Source organism: Salmo salar, chromosome ssa06 (genome assembly GCF_905237065.1).
Source record: "Salmo salar chromosome ssa06, Ssal_v3.1, whole genome shotgun sequence".
Classification (NCBI taxonomy): domain Eukaryota; kingdom Metazoa; phylum Chordata; class Actinopteri; order Salmoniformes; family Salmonidae; genus Salmo; species Salmo salar.
Window position 1 is genome coordinate 57,594,754 of NC_059447.1, and position 25,945 is coordinate 57,620,698.

Here is a 25,945-nt window from a genome sequence, read left to right on the forward strand (position 1 = left end):
GTTTAATAGACATACTAAGTTACAGAAACAATTCCTTATAATCATTAGTAAACACTCCCGCTATTAGGTCAAGTGTATCTACATCTCCTTTGCACCCCAGTATCTCTACTTGCACATTCATCTCCTGCACGTCTACCATTCCAGTGTTTAATTGCTATATTGTAATTACTTCGCCACCATGGCCTATTTATTGCCTTAACTCCCTTATTTTACCTCATAAGCACTCACTGTATATAGACTTTTTGTTTTCTTTTGTTCTACTGTATTATTGACTGTATGTTTTGTTTATTCCATGTGTAACTCTGTGTTGTTGTATTTGTCGAATTGCTATGCTTTATCTTGGCCAGGTTGCAGTTGCAAATGAGAACTTGTTCTCAACTAGCCTACCTGGTTAAATAAAGGTTAAATAAAAAAAATAAACATGAAAATAAAGTTCATTAAAAAAAAAATCAAAATACTAAAATGAATGTAGGCCTAAATAAAATGTTTAGACTGTTATTTTACTTTCATGTTGGACTTCATTCATTACCGTCAGTTACACGGCTATTCAATTACAGTCACAAGCCTACCTACAACCTTCATATCATTACATGTACTGTAGTGGCCATCACTGGCAATACTAAAACCCTCCATATTCTTTCACTAGATTCACTTCTAATGACAGCCGTATTATGCTCAAGATGTTTGTTTTATTTGTGTGACTACCATATTTCAAATCATGGTTCAGTCACAGGGGACTACTTCTTCCCTGGTGCCTGGTCACTTACCCATGAACATCATGTAGTCATACATCCCTTCCACTGAGATCACCTCCATAAAGCAGTTCCGGTTGTGTTTCTTCTCCAGGCCCTCGGGCAGGTTAGCGTTGTTTTTGTACAGGTCAGTGAATAGCTAGGGAGATAGGAATCTTTTATATTGACGAGAAATGAAAGACTACAAAACACACAACTCAGTCTTTCAAGGAAGTTCAGAGTGAATCAAACCAGTCAGTTAAAGCAGTTTCTAACTAACAGTCTGACACACTTACTTAATCATTTAAATCTGAGATTTTACATGCAACATTTCCATGGAATATGTTCTTTCAAAAGTGCTAAACCCTGGAATGACCGGAACATTCTCTCATTATGGTTAGTGGAAGGAACATGCAAATATTTATCATTGTGACTGAAATGAGCACATCCTGTGAAAGAGCAGAGCTAAGTATTTGACACTGTGACAAAAATATTTTTTTAAACGGAAGACACTAAAATATTTCGTTCCAGCATTCATCGTGGGGTCATTTGTAAAAGCGCCTGAGAGTTAAGAGAAATGGTTTTAATTTATTAGTTGGGGTCAAGGCCAATGCTTCTTCAAAATGTTTTTCGGCACTGAGCAAATTTCAGGTCTGCTGAGCACAAGCTTGTACGTTGTGAAAATGCAGTGCAACTTTCAGCGCTCGTTTACTGTGAACACTGAGGCTGTACCCACTTTAAGTTAGTTTCAGACAGAGGTCAAGTAGGCTACTGTGGCTATTTGATCATAATGTAGGCCTACCAGAAGGGCCTACCATCAAAAACAATGGAGTAAATTCATCCCATAACATTTTAACACAGAAATAGCTGTTCTATCATTCAGCCTACAGTAGCAGGCAATGTTTGGTGTTCAATGTAGACCCACATTCCAGGAGACTTCTGAAAAAAACATGTAGGGCTTGACATTAACCTGTTTATGCAGTTGTCCTTTAGACAAGGAAGGTGACTGAAAATTAAACCACTTTACAAAATAAAATGTATTCTTGTTCCCATAACATTATTATAAAGAATCAGAAATATTATGCTACACTTTGCCTATTGGCTACTTAGCTTATTCAAGCCTGTCTTTAAACTCGGACAAAACAGAGATGCTTGTTCTAGGTCCCAAGATAGAAAGATAACCCTAGATGTCCCTAGAATTTCTAAGCAAACAGCTGGAGGCAGGGCTTTCTCCTATAGAGCTCAATTTTTATGGAATGGTCTGCCTATCCATGTCAGAGACACAGACTCGGTCTCAACCTTTAAGTCTTTACTGAAGACTCATCCCTTCAGTAGGTCCTATGATTGAGTGTAGTCTGGCCCAGGAGTGTGAAGGTGAACGGAAAGGCTCTGGAGCAACGAACCGCCCCTGCTGTCTCTGCCTGGCCGGTTCCCCTCTCTCCACTGGGATTCTCTGCCTCTAACCCTATTACAGGGGCTGAGTCACTGGCTTACTGGTGTTCTTCCATGCCGTCCCTAGGAGAGGTGCGTCACTTGAGTGGGTTGAGTCACTGACGTGGTCTTCCTGTCTGGGTTGGCGCCCCCCCCTTGGGTTGTGCCGTGGCGGAGATCTTTGTGGGCTATACTCGGCCTTGTCTCAGGACGGTAAGTTGGTGGTTGAAGATATCCCTCTAGTGGTGTGGGGGCTGTGCTTTGGCAAAGTGAGTGGGGTTATATCCTGCCTGTTTGGCCCTGTCTGGGGGTATCATCGGATGGGGCCACAGCGTCTTCTGACCCCTCCTGTCTCAGCCTCCAGTATTTATGCTGCAGTAGTTTATGTGTCGGGGGCTAGGGTCAGTCTGTTATATCTGGAGTATTTCTCCTGTCTTATCCGGTGTCCTGTGTGAATTTAAATATGCTCTCTCTAATTCTCTCTTTCTCTCGGAGGACCTGAGCCCTAGGACCATACCTCAGGACTACCTGGCATGATGACTCCTTGCTGTCCCCAGTCCACCTGGCCGTGCTGCTGCTCCAGTTTCAACTGTTCTGCCTGCGGCTATGGAACCCTGACCTGTTCACCGGACGTGCTACCTGTCCCAGACCTGCTGTTTTCAACTCTCTAGAGACAGCAGGAGCGGTAGAGATACTCTCAATGATCGGCTATGAAAAGCCAACTGACATTTAGTCTTGAGGTGCTGACTTGCTGCACCCTCGACAACTACTGTGATTATTATTATTTGACCATGCTGGTCATTTATGAACATTTGAACATCTTGGCCATGTTCTGTTATAATCTCGGCCCGGGCACAGCCAGAAGAGGACTGGCCACCCCTCATTGCCTGGTTCCTCTCTAGGTTTCTTCCTAGGTTTTGGCCTTTCTAGGGAGTTTTTCCTAGCCACCGTGCTTCTACACCTGCATTACTTGCTGTTTGGGGTTTTAGGCTGGGTTTCTGTACAGCACTTTAAGATATCAGCTGATGTAAGAAGGGCTATATAAATACATTTGATTTGATTTGTCTCAAAATACAACACCTCCCCTTTAAGACAAGAAAAAGCTTTTTTACCCGACTCACTTTTCAAAGATGCTCTTGTAGGAAGCAATCACTCCCCCATTGCTGACTACAAATTATCTATAACTAGGCTAATAACTCCCTAACTAGCAATGGATATGAACAAATGTGCACATGTGGCTACATGCAGCTCTCGCTTTGATCTCAAAACAAGCCTTAGAGGGAACATTGGTCAAGGTTGTCCACTGAAGCAGGACACATCCCTAGATATATCTGAGCTTGATGGGAGGGATGTATACAATTAGTGTTCACTGTGAAGTGTGTACGTGGTCCCAGGGCAAATGGGGAGTTTTGCACCGTTGGCACGCACAGTAATTGTAAAGGTAAAACTAGGGAATTTGGGGGAAATGTGACCCTACTTTAGGATTTTTTTGGGGAATTGTGCAACCCTAGCCTCACCTTCTTGTTCTTCTCAGCAGTAGGGCTGAGCATGGTCATCTCTGGTCTGCTAGGTTTGGCTTTGGGAGATTCACAGGAGTTGAAGAAGGACTGGATGAAGGGCTCCAGGTTCTGTCCTTTCTGGCAGGCAGAGATGCAGAGGAAAATAAAGACAGAACATTGCGATTAATATCAGTCGACTGAGCCGGAATATTGTCTGATCATATCTACTTCCTTTTCAAGTTAAATTGAGTCTCAGAGATGAACTATAACATTGATATATTGGTATTGGCCGGAACCCCAAGAGATATTCTACTATTAAAAGCACACTGGAAAAATGCCTCTTACCTCTTTTATAATTTTTCCAGGGACAGACCTGAATATTTTACCTGAGAAGGAATAAAATCAATTAATCAACACAGATCCACATGGAGCTACATAGCTAATCAATAATGAACTTCTCATGTATTTCACCATGGCATTTTTAGTCCTATAAATTCTGTATGAATGCATGGCCAAAAGTAGTGCACTATATAGAGGATAGGGCGGCATTTGGGACGCAGAACATGTACTTCTCCAGGGCATCTTTAGCCCTCCTCGTGTTATAATGTATGAATGTGTTAGAAAATGCTCCATAGACGTTAATGATGTACTGTATGAATGTGTTAGAAAATGCTCCATACCGAGGTTTACATCAGGCAACATCTTGTCCATGAACTGAGACTCCATGCTGTGAGGCGATAGGAAGTCTGCCAACAACTGACTGTTACTTAGCTCTGGGTGCTGCATCAGTCTCTGTTCCCAACACACGCACGGATAAAGGAATGGATGCAGGCACGGATGCACGCATAGATGCACACACACACACACACAATACAAATATGCACATGCACAGGACTCACCAAAAGCAAGAGAGATGAAGATATAGAGTAATTTGATTGATTGTTGTTTAAAGCCTTGAATGCACTACAGTTACTGCACATTATGCAGAGCAACAGGCCTATGAATGATTACCTGCAAATATTCCTCAAATTCTTCCCTTTTGGATGACAAGAACTCATAGTTCTTTGGTCCAATAATTCTTTTCGAGGGAAGCTGTGCATCTGCAAATGAGCCTGTGCAAAAGTGAACAAGGTCAATTTACTAGTGACATTTACAGTGTCAAAAATGAAAAAAGTTCTGTCTGCATCCACCAGCCACAGGACTGAAATAAAGCCAAAAAGGTATACTTCCTCTGTTGAAATGTGTGAGAAAGTATAAGTGACATCTTACCATGGAACTCTGTGAGTTTATTTTCTAGAACGTAGAATTCCATGTATCTTCTGAAGATGGACCAGTTCTCCGTTTCATGCCCCACTGAGAAAACCGCTCAAGAGTCAACAGAATTGAAAACCAACATCAATATTGCAGTTGTATATTTCCCAATCCCCACTGTCACAATTCATCAAATGTATGGCTGCTTCCCAAATGGCACTTTATTACCTACATAGTAGGTAGGCCAATATATAGAATTAATTCGATTTATTTGAATTTATGCTTCAGCGCGATGTTCCAAACGCTTGTATCGCAAGAATCAAAAAGTACATTTTTTCCCTGTTTTTATGAGCGTTTATGTATTTTTGGTCTCATCTCCTTCGCTCCTTCTGTGCACCTTCTCACTCGCACACAGACACTAAGCACTAATGCCACTCACAACAACAAACGATAACTTTTTGCTCTCTGACAAGAAGCAGTTTAAACTTGCTATTTGCATTTGAGGTTTGGGCCAACAGAATGGGTCATATGGACACCGAAATACTTAAAGACATTATTTTTCTGTAATAGAGGAGAACGATACTCTTTTTATATGTCGCAACTCCCAACATTCATAACAGAGCAGACCCTACTAAAACGGGAGTGTCAATAAACATGACTGTGGAAAATTCATGCTCAGTTTCTGACTCGCTACTGCTAGCAGCATTTTAGCCACAGACTTATATACTAGCTGTCTTGTCTGGGTTTTTTTTATAAATGTGCAATGAGCATAAAAATAATAATTTATATAAGGAATTGGCAACTCATTGTCATTCTGAGAAATAAGCATCTTCTTATCGAGGTAGGCCACTTGATTTCAACAACTAAACAAAGTGAACAGGCTATGCTGTTCAAACAGTAGAGACGGACAGGACGGTCTATTCACCCAGTCTTCCCTATGGCTCAGTTGGTAGAGCATGGTGTTTACAACGCCAGCATGGTGTGTGCAACGCCAGGGTTGTGGGTTCGATTCCCACGGGGGGCCAGTACAAAAAAAAAATAATCATGAAATGAAATGTACGCATTCACTACTGTAAGTCGCTCTGGATAATGACTAAAATGTAATGTAAATGTATTCATAATAGTTCAACTGTTCTACCTTATTAGCAAGCAAATAGAAAGCTTATGGTAGAAGGCTTATATCTTAGCCTAGGTATAATTTTATACGCCCTGAATTCATTAGATTATTGCTGACTGTTTGAAATGCAGCATATTTGACCTTTAATTGTGCAACAAAGCTTATTTAAACGTTAAAAAAAGAATCAAGATATTTATCGTAGGGGTGGACGATATGAACAAAAATTCATATCACAATATTTTCCACTGTCCGGACGATAACGATATACTGTAAACAAAAAAACATTTCATGAGCCCTTCAAAGTTAATAAATGACAAAATATTGCTTTGAACCTTATAAAAACAAAGGGGGCATTGCACATTTTTGTATACATTTTTGTTTACTTCTGTGGTAAACCTGTGCAAACATGAAACAAAAGCTATACGAGTTAAATAAATATGCAGTAGAATTAAATACAAATATTTAATGCACTCAGGATTTAAAGAAAATGTATACTTTTTTTTGTTTTGTTTTACTTTTTCCTGCCAAATATAAGAAGTGCAGTCTTTTTTCCGCATAACACCGGTCATCGCCATCATTTCATTTCAGAACCTCCGTCTTGAACAAATGGAGGACCGGCTTCAGATACGACACACTCACGTATGTCTCTCCTGACATGGCATTTGCTCCCAAGTGGCGTAGCGGTCTAAGGCACTGCATCTCAGGGCTAGAGGCGTCACTACAGACCTTGGTTCGATCCTGTGTGGGATCGGGAGTCCCATGGCAGCACACAATTGGCCCAGCGTTGTCCGGGTTAGGTGAGAGTTTTCCCGGGGTAGGGCGTCATTGTAAAATAAGAATTTGCTCTTAACTGACTTACCCATTTAAATAGAGGTTAAATAAATAACATTCTAAAAATCCTGTGAAATCCTGGAGGTGCTGCCGTGATGGATTCAAAGACCTCACTGTCTTGCCAGGAGGGTGCAGGGTGCCGTGTATTTTGTCTGTTGCCAGGACTTGTGCGACGGCCTTTTCCTGCACCAGGACTCTTTCCATCATCTGCAGTCGAGATACAGTCGGGGATTCCGTGATGAGCTTGTGGAGGGGCAGGCTCACTTTATCCTGTGTACTTGTCAGGGCCTTCTGCTTCTTCCACAAGTAGGAAAATATGCTGACCACTTTCTTGCACACTCCTGTGGCCTGGGAAACCCAAGGTTCGTTTTGGACTCTCTTCTCTGAAAAATAAAAAGGTGAAAAAGATTTACATATTCATCACAATTATTCAATAGAAATAACATTGCATCTGCTGTAATTACAACAATTTAGAGCATGGACACTGGACATAATTACAAATTGAATCCATCTATAGATTTACATACAACTGTTGTGATTGAGAGCTTTGTTGCTTTAGAAAATGGGATCATTTATTGAGTAGGCTATTTATTATTGAAAGAGAGAAGAAAAATGAATATACTGAAACCATAGCCTAACGTATCAATATTAAATAAAAGCAATGTAATCCATGAAATGTTTGGATATTGCACCCATTTACAAATAAATATTATAGATTTGCATAGCTGTGTGTGTGTATGTGTATATATATATATATATATATATACACACACACACACACACATATGCAAATCTATAATATATTCGGCTTAACATATACTAGACTGCCTGTTGCTTCTTATAACTTCAAACAGATAAGGAATACAATAAGATATTTTAAATTGTTGTTTTTAAGTTACGTTATTTGTCTACCTAGCTCTGTGTGTTTTGGATGTTGAAACTTACCAATAGCAATGTGTAGCCTGTGTCCGAAACACCCTAGTCTTGTCCATTTGTTCAGCTCCAATGCCTTGACCATGTTCGATCCGCTGTCGGTAGTCATACATACTTGACGCGACTCTTTCAAGCCCCAGGTTGAAAGTGCCTCCCCTCAGCCCAGCTGCAACTATTTCTCTGGTGTGGTCGTCTGGGAAATAAGAGGTCTGAAGGCATTTGCTTTGCAGCTTCCAGTTGTCGTCAATGTAATGAATCGTGAGGCTATGTATTGCTCTTTGGTCCAGCTTGACCATAAATCGGCTGTGGTAGAGAAGAATGCAGCGTCACGGATTTCGTTGGCAACTCTGCCCCAACATTCTGTGTAGAGTTCTGGTAGACATGTTTTGCTGAAGTTTTTACGGCTCGGGATCTTGTCTCTTGGGTCTAGAGTTCGAATCAACTTTCTGAAACCATCTTTCTCCACAGTTTGATTTGGTTCCATGTCTTTCGCTATGTGATACGTAATTGCATTAGTTATTTCATTCCACTTCTTGTCATATGGATTACCACTAATGACTGATGCTTTGAGTGATAGCTGAGTGTGGTTCTGGCTTGAAGATGTCTTGGGACTTGCTCTGCTGCTCCGGGGGTTTGTTGCATGCATTCTGGTAGATTCTTCCTATTCGCGCACATGCAGGGTTTTCAGATGGTGAAAAAGATTGCTGGTGTTTCCACCTTTGGCTAGCACAATGTGTCTACACAACTTACACAATAGTGTTTGTTGGTTGTGGTCCGATATCATAAAGCCAAACCAGTTCCAAAACGACAGAGGCCCCCTTTTTTCGAACCAATTCTTCGTTGTCCTGCAAATCAACCTCAATAGCATTATTTTCCTCGTCTTCAGTCATCTGGACACTTTTGCTAACGAAAGGAGTTTACTTCACTAAATGTTTGCTTGCATGTTTGTTTGTTGACTTCGATTGGCAGGCAGATTGTGTGTAACATCCATGCTCCTACTTTTTTTCTTAGCTAAAAAAAAAGCTATGTAAAAGATAAAACAATTTGAACTAGCCCACTAGGCTATATCACTCGACAGAAATTTTTTAAACAAAAACGCCTTATTTCATACATTTATTAATTTACCATGATATGGCAAAATCCACATCATGGCACAACGTCATACCGGTATTCATGTTCATACCAGTATACCACACTACCCCAATATATCTTGAATCACCCATAACTATCTTTAGGCCATATCCCCCAGCCCTACTACATAGTGTCCTACTTTTGACCAGGACTCTCTGATCAAAAGTAGTGCATTATGTAGGTAATAGGGTGCCATTTGGGACTAATTCATAAACACCTCTGGGTTGTGCCCTCACCTTCCTTCCTGTCGTTGCGCTCCACATCGATACAGAACACAGGGACCCTCTCCCTATCGACCTCATCAACGTAGGGGATGGTGATGCTCCAGGCTGACAGGTTTCTCAGGACTCCTGGAGTACTGCAAGCCTCCACTGGGGTGTTATCCTCCACCACCATAGTGGCCTCCTCAATCTGCAACACATGGGAGGTGTGGGACAACAGTTGAACTAAGCTCATGAGGCACTTATAAGTTATATTCTTCTAGAATCATATAATTTACATAAAAGTCAAAAAATGTATGTACCAATAGCAGAATGCCCCTTTAATTGTACTTAGCTAAAAAAAATAAACCCTTTGGTGATAATAAACATGAAAACCACTTATTCATATACAGTGAGGGGAAAAAAGTATTTGATCGTGGTCCCCTGCTGATTTTGTACGTTTGCCTACTGACAAAGAAATGACCAGTCTATAATTTTAATGGTAGGTTTATTTGAACAGTGAGAGAGAATAACAAAAAAATCCAGAAAAAAGCATGTCAAAAATGTTATAAATTGATTTGCATTTTAATGAGGGAAAAAAGTATTTGACCCCTCTGCAAAACATGAGCAAAACCCTTTTTGGCAATCACAGAGGTCAGACGTTTCTTGTAGTTGGCCACCAGGGTTGCACACATCTCAGGAGGGATTTTGTCCCACTACTCTTTGCAGATCTTCTCCAAGTCATTAAGGTTTCGAGGCTGACGTTTGGCAACTCGAGCCTTCAGCTCCCTCCACAGTTTTTCTACGGGATTAAGGTCTGGAGACTGGCTAGGCCACTCCAGGACCTTAATGTGCTTCTTCTTGAGCCACTCCTTTGTTGCCTTGGCCGTGTGTTTTGGGTCATTGTCATGCTGGAATACCCATCCACGACCCATTTTCAATGCCCTGGCTGAGGGAAGGAGGTTCTCACCTAAGATTTGACGGTACATGGCCCCGTCCATCGTCCCTTTGATGCGGTGAAGTTGTCCTGTCCCCTTAGCAGAAAAACACCCCCAAAGCATAATGTTTCCACCTCCATGTTTGATGGTGGGGATGGTGTTCTTGGGGTCACAGGCAGCATTCCTCCTCCTCCAAACACAGCGAGTTGAACTGATGCCAAAGAGCTCCATTTTGGTCTCATCTGACCACAACACTTTCACCCAGTTGTCCTCTGAATCATTCAGATGTTCATTGGCAAACTTCAGACCGACATGTATATGTATTCTTGAGCAGGGGGACCTTGCGGGCGCTGCAGGATTTCAGTCCTTTACGGTGTAGTGTGTTACCAATTGTTTTCTTGATGACTATGGTCCCAGCTGCCTTGAAAACATTGACAAGATCCTCCCGTGTAGATCTGGGCTGATTCCTCACCGTTCTCATGATCATTGCAACTCCACAAAGTGAGATCTTGCATGAAGCCCCAGGCCAAGGGATATTGACAGTTCTTTTGTGTTTCTTCCATCTGCGAATAATTGCACCAAATGTTGTCACCTTCTCACCAAGCTGCTTGGCGATGGTCTTCTAGCCCATTCCAGCCTTGTGTAGGTCTACAATCTTGTCCCTGACATCTTTGGAGAGCTCTTTGGTCTTGGCCATGGTGGAGAGTTTGGAATCTGATTGATTGATTGCTTCTGTGGACAGGTGTCTTTTTTACAGGTAACAAGCTGCGGTTAGGAGCACTCCCTTTAAGAGTGTGCTCCTAATCTCAGCTCGTTACCTGTATAAAAGACACCTGGGAGCCAGAAATCTTTCTGATAGAGAGGGGGTCAAATACTTATTTCCCTCATTAAAATGCAAATCAATTTATAACATTTTTGACATGCTTTTTTCTGGATTTTTGTTGTTGTTATTATGTCTCTTACTGTTCAAATAAACCTACCATTGAAATTATAGACTGATCATTTCTTTGTCAGTGGGCAAACGTACAAAATCAGCAGGGGATCAAATACTTTTTTCCCCTCACTGTACAGATAGTGGAAGATGAGGAAGTGAAATTGGTTTCTCTTTGGGTGTCAGTTTTAAGTATTGCACTATATCGGGAATAGAGTGCCATTTGGAGGGGAAGCGCTCACCGCTTCATCTTCAGCGTTGACCATGGCGTACGGCAGCATAGTCCCCTCCATGGCGGTGCTTTTGAAGACACCTTTGATTTTGCTGCCGATCCTGCTTATCCCGAAGGACTCCCCTCGTTTTGAGATGTTCCTTCACAGGCACACACAAAAACATGCGTGAACAACACAAGTGAACACACCAACTAGGAAATGGAGAGTCGGAAAGGGAGCTGTGTGTGACTGCATGTGTTCCTGTCAACAGTTGTTGAGGCCACTTATTCAAACGTCTGATGTTATTGCAGCCTTGCCTCATGTCAAAATGCCATGCTGATTTCCAAATCCGAAAAACACACAACGAGAGCACACATTATGAAACGCTGCACATTCAACTAACGGACAGACGAAAACAGATGAGAGGCACTTTGAAGTTGTGTATTACAGGAGTCCATGCTTACAGACTGAGGCTCATAGCTAGCCATATGTCAATAGAAGTTAGAAATGTTAGATGGGAACGTTAGTACAGACCAAATATTGGGGACAACCAATGAGGGTTGAAGAGAGATGGCGTGAAATTGAGGCCCTTCAACACTGCCCCAAAAAGGTGGACTTGGTCGGGCAGCTGTTACGCACAAGAAAACTATGGACGCTCACACAAGACATGGATAGATAGACCAAGAGAGAAACGGCATGAGAAGAGATCAGTAATGGGGCTATGGGCAACTCCATCGTCCTCCTCTTCCTCCATTCAAGCACTCGCGACTTTGTATATGCAACTAAAATAAAGACCAATGCATCTATCCAAAATGTAACATAGGCCTATAACCCCAAATCTTGTTCAGTTATAGCAATTCAACACAGTAAAGAGTAAGTCAATACAAAAACACATACAAACACTCGATTGCAAAAGTCTACTGAAGACAAGTGCTTATTGCCCCACAATGCTTTTGTTCTCAGGCAAATTTTGGTTCCATTCACTTCATTCTGGGCATATTAAGTCGCATACCTTGCATGCAGCTAAATCAACAGCAGCCAGCCGAGGGACATTAGTTTGGCCTGCCTCATTCAAAACACATACTCACCTCATATCATCCAAACTCAGACTATTCCTGGAATAATAGGCACAATGAATTACAGGCTGCCAGGATAAAGAGGACCAGCCCACAAATAGTACAAATTAGCCTCAGTGCCCTTTGTGGGGATGTGGTGGGCGTCAACAACAAAAAACTAATACACCACCCTAATGTAGTGTTGATGTGAACTTGATTTAGACTTGGAGGCATTCTGTGTATTACATGAATGACATAATGAAACTAGTCTTAACACTTCTGTTTGGAAGAATATTAAAGCTCTCCAATTAAGTCTCTATTTAGATGTAATGGGAACATTTGTGGACTATATTATATGACAAAAAAATATATATATAAAACTAACTACACTACACACTTCAGCTTAGAGTAATATTAGACCTCTTTCCAATGTAGTCATTGCTATCAGGAGCACAAACCTGTTCATTCTGGAGTCCATTTTTGGAGACTCCACCCCCCTCAGAAGGTGTCTGAAATACTGCAGAGAAAGAGAGCTATAAATGTGGGAAAATATTATCCATTTGTCAACTTGCTTTTGTATACTGAAACTTGCTTTTGTATATCGTTTGACTCGGTCATAGTATGTTTGCACAATGTGCAATTTAGAACACAGACGATAGTATAGTACAGTGTAAGCGCTGTACTTGGGCTCACCTCATCGCTGTGGCAAAACATGGGTGTGAAGACTCTCTCCAGCAGGGACAGCACATGCTCATAGGCCTCAAACAGGCAGTGCATGGTCTGCAGCTTCACCACTCCCTCGTACGGCCCCTGTGCAACTAGTGCCAATTATGACAGAGCGCAGTAAAATAAATTTAAAATATTAAAAAGAGCAAGTCATATATTTACATTTACATACATTTTAGTCATTTAGCAGACGCTCTTATCCAGAGCGACTTACAGTAGTGAATACATACATTTCATTTTCATTTCATGCATTTAAAAAAAAAAAAAAGTATTTTATTTATTTTTTTGTACTGGCCCCACAACCCTGGCGTTGCACACACCATGCTGGCATTGCAAACACCATGCTCTACCAACAGAGCCACAGGGAAGGCTTGGCTTGTCAAGGTTTGTGGACTTCGAGAAAATAGCACATATCTGATTGAAAAAGGCTGCGCACGTCACACTATGTTGAACGATGATTGTGTACTGAGAATCTAGCAGAGCTTACTGTTTCGTATTTCCTCGATGATGAAGGGGTCAAAGCTGATCTTGTCGATGCTTTCTTCTAGGCAGTAGGTCTCATAGAGGTGCTGCACCTCTCCATGCAGACGCTGCAGCTCAGAGTCACTCAGCTCCGGACACAGGATCTTATCATTGAACTCCTCTGGAATGACATGAAGGAGAAGTAGATGAATGCTGCGTTTCATTGATTGATCAATGTTTCATAAAACTTCCAAGTTCACAGTAGCGGTGCGTGGGTAAAATCACTGGGGAAGCCAAACCATGGGAAAAAAATCCATATTACAACCTACGTGTTGTGATACTTGCATTGTTTGTTCTATAACCTGTTAGTTCATATGCCTTGCGACCCTGATATATAGGCTTAAAGGCCGAGACAATAAGGCACAGTGGCAGAATAAATTCAACCACACCTTTGTTTCAACACAAAACCGGAGAGCAACATCTGTCCGGTGAAGTCCACAAAACATATTGCATGTGACAAACAGTTACATGATCTACAGCACTGTCAACCAAGTTAATGTTTCCGACATTTTTCGGACTACTAAACAACTACTGATTTAGAACACCGTAGGGTTAACACAAGTCGCAAAGAAAACAGGGAGCTGCCTCCACTATTCCAGCACCATTTCAACATAATCAAATCACCTATGCTTAGTTAAATACAGTGACAACTAAAAGATTTCAAAAACAATTTAGTCCAATCAACATAAGCTAGATATGTGGCTGTCCATGGTACTGATGTGTGTGCGCATGTGTAAGTAAGTACGTAAAAAAACATGTCGACTCACCCTACATGTAGAAAACCACCAATGCCATCCTCTCTTTCATGTTGCCGAAACGGTCTATGATTGTCATATAGTACACACTTAGTTTTCGTTGTCCTAGGCTACCTGGCTAAACTGCTTGCTGGCTAATCTGACTTCATGGGCAACGATTAGCCAGCTCGTTAACATTAGCCTACTACATCTAGCTACATATTGAACTTCCATCCTCTCAGGCCTGAGGCACAATGTATGAATTTATGGTTGGATCAGAATCACCGTTATAATCACTGGCCAGTACAGAGAATTAAAGCCACAAGTCGAAATTCCTACCTCCGTCCATGGCTAATTTAGGAAAGGGCCAATTTCAGCTAGCTAGCTAGCCACCGGAGGACAACACAACGAGATGCAACAATTCAAGTTTCTTTCTGTCAATTAAGTTTGGCTTGATCTGATGGTGTGAAGCCAAATCCAAACTGGCTTCCCTTGACAGGTCTATTCACAGCTGCGCTCACTCAGTTTAGCTCAAAGCTGATTGCCTATTATTGTATAACTGTTTATCGAGGGAGGACAAATGCTAGCTGGCATCCCTTGCATTCAATGCTACAGGCGGCAACAGAGCTGTGGCGGTCACGAAATTTTGTCAGCCTGTGATTGTCAAGCAAATAACTGTCGGGCTCACAGTAATTGACCGTATACTAACATACACATTTAGCATCTCCAGGCTTCCACACATAGCCTTATAAATCCGAGTAATATAGGTCTAAATAAGCATTAGTTTGATGAATATCTAGTCTACTTCAGAACAGAATAGCATACTCTGAGTTGTCCTTATGTTAGGTCCTGATCTGGCTATGCCAAATGGCTGTGGGCTACACTAGTTCATTTAGCAGACAAGATTTGCTTAGAATTCCATGGCATTATTTTATAGTATGAAGAATACAATTGAACAAAGCTGAATAAAATATCTATATTTTTCTCCAACCGATTTAAGGGCGTGCGCACATGCGGCTATTCTGTGTTGAGCGGTTAACATAAATGAGGTACTCCTATATGCTTCATTTAGAGTTAATGTAACTTTAGTTGTTCTACAAACGTTGGTCTATATGTTTAGATTTTTAATACATTGTAAGGCTGCACGATGCAACTAATGATTTGGAAAAAAAAAAAATAATCGCTTGAAAGGCATGAGCTCTGCTTTGTTTTTTGCGCAAGCTGTACACACTTCATTAGTCTCTCATTCACAATTTGACAAGTACTTGATAATGCCTCGAATTTCACGGCGGCATCCCCTTTGTGTCCATAATGCACCCTAAAAAATACATGCCAGTGGCCATTGTGCCCTTGGCCCGGAGTGCTACGCTGTACCCTTCTCCCTGAGTGCTGTACGCTCCTAAGCCCCGCTCACTCACATGGCTCTCCATCACGTGATTGGGTCTTTCTCACAGGCTCCAAGTGAAGACCGACACATCCGGGACGCAACTGTGCACGTCCTTATCCAATTTCGAGGTGCATATTGAAGATATTGGAAGAACTGTCCACATTTACTTTTCGTCAGCCAACAAGATGAGTAGGCCTAATGAACAGCAAAAGCACTAGCCTATGTCAATCTACTATCCCCCACAGTACAAAAGTCGACATATTCTATTCTGTGCAAGAAATAAATATTCCAAACATAGTCTGGGACAGTTGTGGAATGCAATAGATCACAAATTAATACAACCACTAGCAATGTGGCTGATGCAACAGATCAGAACATTTAGCTTAACATGTTTATGAAATATCAGGCTATTTCTTCACATTATAAGCGCAGCAATGCGCACATGGCAGTAGGCTATAAGCGCTTATGTTCCATTAGCGGGAAAAAAACATTATCAAAAGTGACCACAAATGCGATTATGTATTTAATGCTTTTATTATAAAAGGTGCATTATTATGGTGAAAATTATCTTCCCCAAACTTGAAACTCACGCACTGCTTATGTATGCTCTAAACCCCTTGTAAAGCAGATTAATGTGCTTCATTTTTAGAAGTTATTTGGCCACTTTAGTTGTGATACAAACCTAATCAAACATATAGGCCTATGGGCTAGGCTACAGGATGTGTGCGACTATGATTAGAAAAAGTCAGGGGGAAGGCAGTTTCTTATGCTGGGCATCATTCAGAAGTGATAATATATAGGCTAATATTGCCAACCATCAGACTATTCTTGACTTAATATTGTCTTTACATGTACTAAATAATATATGTGTAAAATGTGTTTTGATTTAAAATGGCCCATTATCATGCACCTGTCACGAAACAGGGGCAGCGGTAAAAAATACATGTCATCTATGCACTTAAGTAGCGAATGGTTCATTTTAAATGCCAGCCAGGTAGGCTATACTCCTGTTGTAAAGATAAACAAGGTGCTTAATATTAGGAAAGTTGAGAAATAAACATAGTAGGCCTAGCCTATAGAAAGATGATGGAATCCTCCTCCTTTTAAAATAGAGGCCATCACTCTGTTTTCTCGTGCAATTGCATAGTCTATAGAAATGTTGTGGAACAGGAGCTCATGGCCTCTCCTGAAGTGTTCGATTAGATTTTCAAACACATTTGCATTGATGTCAGTGATTAGAGGGACAATAGAGCGCTGAGTACCAGGCAGTTAGCAAGTTTGGTAGGCTACTAATGACCAGCAGCAGCATCAGAGCTTGGAGAAGCCTAATTACCATGACTAAACGGTCACGTGGAATTTGACTGCCTTCATGACTTGTGACCGCTGGTGTGGCGGTAATAGAGTCCTCGCAACAGCCCTAGGCGGCAACAATATCATACTCTTTTTGGCCAGACATCATCAGATAGATGGGCTACACATACAGAGGGGCGCATTTTTAATTGCTACCTCTGTATTCCTATGGGTCTCATTCAAAGCCATGATTATTTATACCCATTTTAAATGGTTCTAGTTCAAAAAGTATATATAGTACCAACAGGTTTTTGACAAGCAATCTAAGTAGGGTCAGTCTGAACATCTCAATGTTGGTTTGGAGTTAATAACAAACAGTAAAAGGGTTGATAAGACAAGATTATTCTATTTAAAAAAAAAAAAACATTTTAGTCTATGGGCCGTTTTTTTGCGATTGAAATTAGAGGGGAGCTCATTTAAATATTGCAGTAGTTAAAAAAAAGTATAAATGCTATCAAAAATATTTTCTCAAACAATCTAAACTGGGGCAATCTGGTTTCGTGTTAATAGCTTACATCTTTTAAGCTCTAGAGTGGGCCTGAAGAAGTCGAATAAGAAATAGTGTCTTGCCTTCAGCAAGCACACTAATAAAGAAAGAGGAGTGGGGTTGAGTGTTGTTACTCCCTTGACATCACTGGCTATGGTTACTCTGTGTCATCATGGACTTATGGTCTTCAATATACATGCCTCTCAATATGGGAGTAGCATGCAGGAAAGATGGCAATAAAAATGTATTTCTGTCATGACAAACAACTCAATTCAAAAAATATTTTAAGGGGTGAGAATGTGGTAGGAGGCAAACAAAAGGCCTTTTATAGCCTTGTATGAGGATCTCTGAAAGTAGTGGTGTCCTTACCCACAGTGAGGCAGAACTGAAGAACCTGCACGGCCCCCTCCTGCTTCAGGAAGTTCATAAAGCGGAAGAGCAGGTCCTGTTGCTCCCGGATCTCCTTCAGCTCCAGCTTCAGCACCTGGGAAACCACAGGCGGGGGGACAGCCACAGAGTTCAGAAACTGTGCTTGTCCATGCAAAACTCTAAACCAATACTTTAACTATTGCCTTCATTTGTATTATTTTGTCATGTCTACTGTTTTAGTTCACTGACTACCTTTCTAATTGTGCTTATTAGAACTAGGAGGGTACAGTAGTACAGCTATTAATTGTCAGTGGAATGGATACATAACTAACAAGGGCTTTCTGTTCCAAATGCCGAAGGGACTAAGTGCTTACAGATGTCTTCTTGGTACGAGGGTCAGCGTATTTCTGCAGGAATGGAACCAGGGCAGATGGTGGATCCATGGCCAGCTCAGGCTGGGGAAACAATTTGAGGAATAAATCACAAATGCATTACAGCATGATGCTTCCACATGAGGTTTGGTAAAACGCCCAATTTACTTACTGGAGAGTCATCAACAAATATTAGAACCATGTGGTTCACAGTATCCTGAAAAGCAACAGGAGGAATACATCAATAAGATGGAATATGTCAACCACCGCTCAGTTAAATTGCTACCATTCCAGAAGTACATGATCTGCACATTTATATCCATATCCTATATCACTAAGCACACAACATTCTACTTACAGGATCAGCCACGAAGTCCAAGGTGGGGAGGAACACAGACCCTACCATGACCTCTCGCATCAGCAGAGCTAAAGATCTGACAATCAGGAAGACATTGGATTCTGATAAAGTGCCTTATTTCAAATGTATTTAACAGTAGAGTTCTACGTTTTTCCTTGAGGAAGATCTGACAGAAAAAATGTTCACTCAGTATATTTAGTGGTTAAGATAAACAGTTAAATGTCAATCATTTTGATAACAAGATAGTGATAAGAATAATAAAATACACTGCTCAAAAAAATAAAGGGAACACTTAAACAACACAATGTAACTCCAAGTCAATCACACTTCTGTGAAATCAAACTGTCCACTTAGGAAGCAACACTGATTGACAATACATTTCACATGCTGTTGTGCAAATGGAATAGACAACAGGTGGAAATTATAGGCAATTAGCAAGACACCCCCAATAAAGGAGTGGTTCTGCAGGTGGGGACCACAGACCACTTCTCAGTTCCTATGCTTCCTGGCTGATGTTTTGGTCACTTTTGAATGCTGGCGGTGCTTTCACTCTAGTGGTAGCATGAGACGGAGTCTACAACCCACACAAGTGGCTCAGGTAGTGCAGCTCATCCAGGATGGCACATCAATGCGAGCTGTGGCAAGAAGGTTTGCTGTGTCTGTCAGCGTAGTGTCCAGAGCATGGAGGCGCTACCAGGAGACAGGCCAGTACATCAGGAGACATGGAGGAGGCCGTAGGAGGGCAACAACCCAGCAGCAGGACCGCTACCTCCGCCTTTGTGCAAGGAGGAGCACTGCCAGAGCCCTGCAAAATGACCTCCAGCAGGCCACAAATGTGCATGTGTCTGCTCAAACGGTCAGAAACAGACTCCATGAGGGTGGTATGAGGGCCCGACGTCCACAGGTGGGGGTTGTGCTTACAGCCCAACACCGTGCAGGACGTTTGGCATTTGCCAGAGAACACCAAGATTGGCAAATTCGCCACTGGCGCCCTGTGCTCTTCACAGATGAAAGCAGGTTCACACTGAGCACGTGACAGACGTGACAGAGTCTGGAGATGCCATGGAGAACGTGCCATGGAGAACGTTCTGCTGCCTGCAACATCCTCCAACATGACCGGTTTGGCGGTGGGTCAGTCATGGTGTGGGGTGGCATTTCTTTGGGGGGCCGCACAGCCCTCCATGTGCTCGCCAGAGGTAGCTGACTGCCATTAGGTACCGAGATGAGATCCTCAGACCCCTTGTGAGACCATATGCTGGTGCGGTTGGCCCTGGGTTCCTCCTAATGCAAGACAATGCTAGACCTCATGTGCCTGGAGTGTGTCGGCAGTTCCTGCAAGAGGAAGGCATTGATGCTATGGACTGGCCCGCCCGTTCCCCAGACCTGAATCCAATTGAGCACATCTGGGACATCATGTCTCGCTCCATCCACCAACGCCACGTTGCACCACAGACTGTCCAGGAGTTGGCGGATGCTTTAGTCCAGGTCTGGGAGGAGATCCCTCAGGAGACCATCCACCACCTCATCACGAGCATGCCCAGGCATTGTAGGGAGGTCATACAGGCACGTGGAGGCCACACACACTACTGAGCCTCATTTTGACTTGTTTTAAGGACATTACATCAAAGTTGGATCAGCCTGTAGTGTGGTTTTCCACTTTAATTTTGAGTGTGACTCCAAATCCAGACCTCCATGCGTTGATAAATTGGATTTCCATTGATTATTTGTGTGTGATTTTGTTGTCAGCACATTCAACTATGTAAAGAAAAAAGTATTTAATAAGATTATTTCTTTCATTCAGATCTAGGATGTGTTGTTTAAGTGTTCCCTTTATTTTTTTTAGCAGTATATATACGATTGTGACTGACAGTGGTGCATGGACTGCCTGGTTGGGTGGGCCTACCTGCAGTCAGTAGCTTTGGGTGGCATGAGATAGGCAAAGAGCATCTCTGTCATCTTCCTGAGATAAAGCAGCTCCTCTCTGCGACTGCGCAGGGCAACATGCAGGTCAGGGCCATACTCATCCAGAGCAGCCTGCTGCAAACCTTCAGTGTTCTTCACTAGAACACACACAGAGTATTAAACCTTGCACAACCAGTACACATTTTGTTTTCTTTATTGACCAACATCTTGCAGTGCAGAATACTTATTGTAAACCTTTTTGTTTGGCCTTTGCAATGATTTCAACGTGCTTCATGGCAGCTTTCATCATTTTGCCAGAAATAAGTGAGGGAACATCAACCTGTGTGAAACAATTATACAGTTAGTGTAGAGTCTGAAAAATAGCCACAGCACATCAACACAGTATTAACCATTAGCAATATGTGGATTCAAATGACATACAAAACTCTAATATATGCTAAGGTGTCTTGACAAAGGTTACTACTATTCAAAGAACAGAATGTGTGTGAAAGAGATGAATAGACAGAACTATATATCACCTTCTGAGCGCGTCGAACTAACACAGATGCAAAGAAACGAAAGGTCATTCTCAGTTCATCTACACATGCCTCATCATCGGTGATGTCCCTATAAAGTAAAGTAATAAAAAGCATAATGAAATACACATTCCAAAATCCAGACAGAAAACCCAAGTCAAATCGTTCAAAACTGTGGTAGAAACTACTCACCTGTACCAGGGATATACAAAATTCTCCAGAACCAACTCGAGCAACTAAGGGCCAAATATCAATAATTATTCATTGCATTTGTGATTTTCAAAATTAGATCTTTGAAATGACCCATTACTGTACCTCTGACATAGAAGAATCCACTTTTGAGTAGACTTTCAAGTCCAACCATGGCTGATAGTTTTCTAGGAGTAATGTTGGTCTGTGAAGGACACCATATTTCAAGTTTTTTTTAATTATATTTTTACATTTCAATGACAATTCAGTCATATATTTACCACACAATCATTTACAAGCAATTAATGGAATAGTGATGTGTGAATGTGTCAGTCGGTCCTGTGCAGCACATACTTAGAGTAAGTTTACATGCAAAGTAATAATTCAATAATAAACTGATTATGGCAGTAGGCAGATTACACAAGTCAAGTAAACGCCTTACTCTGCTCATCTTAAAATCGGCGTACGGTCAAAATCAAAGTAAGCATACGATAATTAAAACACCTGGTTTTCTGAGCAATCTTTCAAATTATTAGGACATGTAAACACCTTAAAAATCGGCGTTCCAGCGGTGTATTTGATCTGCGCAAGTGCAACCACCAGCTGAACGAGCGTCCCTCTTTAGCCTGAGTGAAGTGAGTTTGGAACAACTGAATGCATGCGTCTTATAAAGTTTGTTTGTGAAAACTACTTCTATGTCCGAACTCAATCTGAAGTGCTTCCCAAAAATAACATGGTCACGGTGGTAGAACTTTTATTTTGATTGGCGATTTTCTGCCATCAGATAGCCTGATTTCAGATGTGTCCATGTAAACAAGATTATTAGGGAAATCGTTCTTCTTGCAAAGCATGTAAAGGTTTTAATCAAACTATTACGCTATATTAATCTGACAACTGTAATCTTGTGTCCACTAGATGGCAGATTAACTCCAGATGCACCTCTAACCAATGGGGCAAAAATCCTTCTTGGCATGTTACATTTTAGTCATTTAGCAGACGCTCTTATCCAGAGCGACCTACAGTAGTGAATACATACATATCATACATTTCATGCATTTTTTTGTTGTACTATGTGGGAATCGAACCCACAACCCTGGCATTGCACACACCATGCTCTACCAACTGAGCCACATGTTACTCATCAATGCCACTGCTGTTCATTGCTCAACACAAGATTTATTCTTAAGCATTCACAATGTAAACGTGAGTTGAGAGCTGTAGTGATGCGCGTGTCAGCCGTTTGCTCACACCCACACAATTGCTAATAACCCATCTGCAACTGCCAGACTATGTGATAAAGTGAAAATGAGCCCTGCTCCCAACCCTAATCCACAAATATTGAAATTGTGCTGCACAGTAAGAGATGTCGGTACAATTTTTTGACAGGGGTGTGGGATTATCTTTTTTTAAGACCAATTTAGATTGGCCTACAGTACAAGTCAAAAGTTTGGACACACCTACTCATTCAAGGGTTTTTATTTTTAGTATTTTTTACATTATATAATACTAGTGAAGACATCAAAACTATGAAAAAACACATACGGAATCATGTAGTAACCAAACAAGTGTTAAAACAAATCAAAATATATTTGAGATTCTTCAAAGTAGCTACCCTTTGCCTTGATGACAGCTTTGCACAGTATTGGCATTCTCTCAACCAGCTTCACAGGGAATGCTTTTACAACAGTCTTGAAGGAGTTCCCACATATGCTGAGCACTTTTTGGCTGCTTTTCCTTCACTCTGTGGTCCAACTCATCCCAAACCATATCAATTGGGTTGAGGTCGGGTGATTGTGGAGGCCAGGTCATCTGATGCAGCACTCCATCACTATCCTTCTTGGTCAAATAGCCCTTACACCGTCTGGAGGTGTGTTGGGTCATTGTCCTGTTGAAAAACAAATGATAGTCCCACTAAGCCCAAACCAGATGGGATGACGTATCGCTGCAGAATGCTGTGGTAGCCACGCTGGTTAACTGTGCCTTGAATTCTAAATAAATCACCGACAATGTCACCAGCAAAGCACCCCCACACCACATCCTCCATGCTTCGCGGTGGGAACCACACATGCAGAGATCATCTGTTCACCTAGTCCGCGTCTCGCGAAGACACGGCGGTTGGAACTAAAAATCTCAAATATGGACTCAGACCAAAGGACAGATTTCCACCAGTTGAATGTCCATTGCTCTTGTTTCTTGGCCCAAGCAAGCATCTTCTTATTGGTGTCCTTTAGTAGTGGTTTCTTTGCAGCATTTCGACCTTGAAGGCCTGATTCACGCAATCTCCTCTGAACAGTTGATGTTGAGATGTGTCTGTTACTTGAACTCTGTGAAGCATTTATTTGGGCTGCAATTTCTGAGGCTGGTAACTCTAATGAACTTATCCTCTGCAGCAGAGGTAACTCTGGGTCTTCCATTCCTGTGGCGGTCCTCATGAGAGCCAGATTCATCATAGCGCTTGAAGGTTTTTGCAACTGTACTTGAAGTTCTTGAAATTTTCCGCATTGACTGACCTTCATGTCTTAAACGAATGATGGACTGTCGTTTCTCTTTGCTTAATTTAGCTGTTCTTGTCATAATATAGACTTGGTATTTTACCAAATAGGGCTATCTTCTGTATACCACCCCTACCTTGTCACAACACAACTGATTGGCTCAACTGCATTGAGGAAAGAAATTGCACAAATTAACTTTTAACAAGGCACACCCTTTAATTGAAACGCATTCCAGGTGACTATATCATGAAGCTGGTTGAGAGAATGCCAAGAGTTTGCAAAGCTGTCATCTAGTCAAAGGGTGGCTACTTTGAAGAATCTCAAATATAAAATACACTTTTTTGGTTACTACATGATTCCATATGTGTTATTTAATAGTTTTGATGTGTTCAGTATTTTTCTACAATGTAGAAAATAGTAAAAATAAAGAAAACCCTGGAATGAGTAGGTGTCCCAAAACTTTTGACTGGTACTGTATATGTGCGCATGATCACGCAGCATCCAGCCAGAGTTGTTCAACTTTGCTTGGTGGGTTTGCAGTTGTTCTGAAGTTTACAGTGTTGTAAATGTATTTGCAGATCCAGCAAAGAGTTCAAATTTGATGGAGAATAAACCGTGAAAGAGAACAGCACTGTGCCCTTTGTCGATGAGCCATACGAGAGCCGTTACACTGGTGCCGTGACCCGGATGATCCTCATGATCAGCCTGATGCATATCACCGGGGGAAGTGTTGATCAAGTGTGCTCTTCTGGTCAGATTTTTGGTTTTATGCCATAGGGCTGCTGATTTCAGTGTTAAGTGTTTTTCCAGTTTTTACTTTCTCTGTCAATTTCTTTTACTTTTTCTTTTACATTTAATTTGTTTCATCTAAGGGCGGTGTCAGGGCTCACAAATCTTCAACTGATAGTGAAATAGTTGACGATTTTATTACTCCTACTATTGCCAAGGGGAGGGGTGTTTGGTTTGGCAAGCATACAGGTAGCAATGCGATGTCCAGTGGGTTTCCTGGTCGGGGAGTGGGGATATATCAGTCATTAGCTGATTGTGTTAGGAGTGCAGATACACAGTTCAGGAGTGGGTTGATATGACAGACTATTTGAAAAAGCAAAGATGTGAGGTGCCTGATCAAGCAGAAGAGATCATGAGCAGGTTAATGGGAAAAGCCAGGAATGTAGTGAAGAGTCGTTGGACATTAAACAGAACCTAGATCTAATCTACCCCATCCTCCTGCAGTACTTCCATAACTCCTGCCTTGGTTCAACGCACAGCAGCAGCCAGATGAGATGGACATGTTGGAACTAATGATGGAGAAAGTGCAGCAACAAAACAGTGGTTCCCGTGAACACAACCCCCCTGCACACAACCCAAGGTCTCAACATCATACCAGAGACAAGGCCTGCAGGGTCTGTAATGATACTAGGCACTCAACACAGTCTCATTGCATGGGAGAGCGTATGTGCTTCCTCTGTTTCACTCCTAGTCACATGCATGCCCCAGGCTTTTGTCACAGTCCAGTCCGGCTGAGGAAAACTAGCCAGTCTGTGTTTTGAGGGAGGCAGTACAGGTAAAGATAAAGATACTCCCAATGCCAAAGCTCTATACATGTCAGCCAAAGACTAATGACATGACTGGATATGTTGTGTACCAGAACACACATATAGTAGGAAGAAGCAACAGCCTGTTTTACACACCTGTTGGTAACAAAGTGACTCTCGGCACTAAGCTTGACAGTGGGTCAATGGCGGGCACAATGAGTGAGATGGCTGAGCTGAAGTTTATGATGCTGGGGTAGTTGATGTGAAAAGCCAGTTTAACTCAGATGTCGTACTTGTTGGCTGTGGAGGACACCTTGTGAGGCCTAAGTCTGCATTCAACATAAACATTGAAGTCTATGGATGCAAGATGGTTGTTCCAACCTTGGTAGTAGAAGGTCAACATGATGAACTAATACTGGAAACCAACGTGATCAAGCACATCCTCCGTGAATCAAAACAATGTGACAATTATTGGAAAACAGTCTCGGCCCCCTGCATCACAGATGACACGGAATCTGAGCAGTTTCTCACCATGTTAGGTAGAATCAACCCTGGAGAGGCGACAACATCTCTAACGAGATAGGAACAGTGAGATGTAACTCAGCCATTTGCCTTGACCGTGGTCACGAGTATCTGGTTTGGGGTAAGCTAAACAAAAACCACTGTTGCGTCTCCTGGCAGCGCGGTGATGACAGAACCTACTACGTCTCGCTCAGCACTATGGGGG

General features: G+C 41.9%; 1 protein-coding gene across 6 annotated transcripts in view; it reads right to left on the minus strand.

Annotated features, from left to right (window-relative positions):
- Positions 1 to 25,945, minus strand: part of LOC106607698 (sorting nexin-14) — a 32,252-nt gene that overhangs the window by 3,398 nt on the left and 2,909 nt on the right. For 2 of the 6 annotated variants that reach the window (XM_014204932.2, XM_014204933.2), the window contains exons 5-25: positions 21,318 to 21,396; positions 21,195 to 21,238; positions 21,006 to 21,093; positions 20,722 to 20,806; positions 20,468 to 20,624; positions 18,565 to 18,640; positions 18,379 to 18,423; positions 18,210 to 18,290; positions 17,836 to 17,950; positions 13,474 to 13,629; positions 12,954 to 13,078; positions 12,719 to 12,777; positions 12,294 to 12,320; positions 11,236 to 11,365; positions 9,161 to 9,335; positions 4,931 to 5,026; positions 4,673 to 4,773; positions 4,342 to 4,453; positions 4,007 to 4,047; positions 3,680 to 3,799; positions 768 to 891 (exon numbers count right to left, since the gene is read on the minus strand). In XM_014204932.2, the coding sequence (XP_014060407.2) occupies positions 768 to 891; positions 3,680 to 3,799; positions 4,007 to 4,047; positions 4,342 to 4,453; positions 4,673 to 4,773; positions 4,931 to 5,026; positions 9,161 to 9,335; positions 11,236 to 11,365; positions 12,294 to 12,320; positions 12,719 to 12,777; positions 12,954 to 13,078; positions 13,474 to 13,629; positions 17,836 to 17,950; positions 18,210 to 18,290; positions 18,379 to 18,423; positions 18,565 to 18,640; positions 20,468 to 20,624; positions 20,722 to 20,806; positions 21,006 to 21,093; positions 21,195 to 21,238; positions 21,318 to 21,396 (2,036 nt within the window). The remainder of the gene's footprint in view (positions 1 to 767; positions 892 to 3,679; positions 3,800 to 4,006; positions 4,048 to 4,341; positions 4,454 to 4,672; positions 4,774 to 4,930; positions 5,027 to 9,160; positions 9,336 to 11,235; positions 11,366 to 12,293; positions 12,321 to 12,718; positions 12,778 to 12,953; positions 13,079 to 13,473; positions 13,630 to 17,835; positions 17,951 to 18,209; positions 18,291 to 18,378; positions 18,424 to 18,564; positions 18,641 to 20,467; positions 20,625 to 20,721; positions 20,807 to 21,005; positions 21,094 to 21,194; positions 21,239 to 21,317; positions 21,397 to 25,945) is intronic. The other 4 variants (XM_014204934.2, XM_014204938.2, XM_014204937.2 and 1 more) reach the window with 4 other exon arrangements.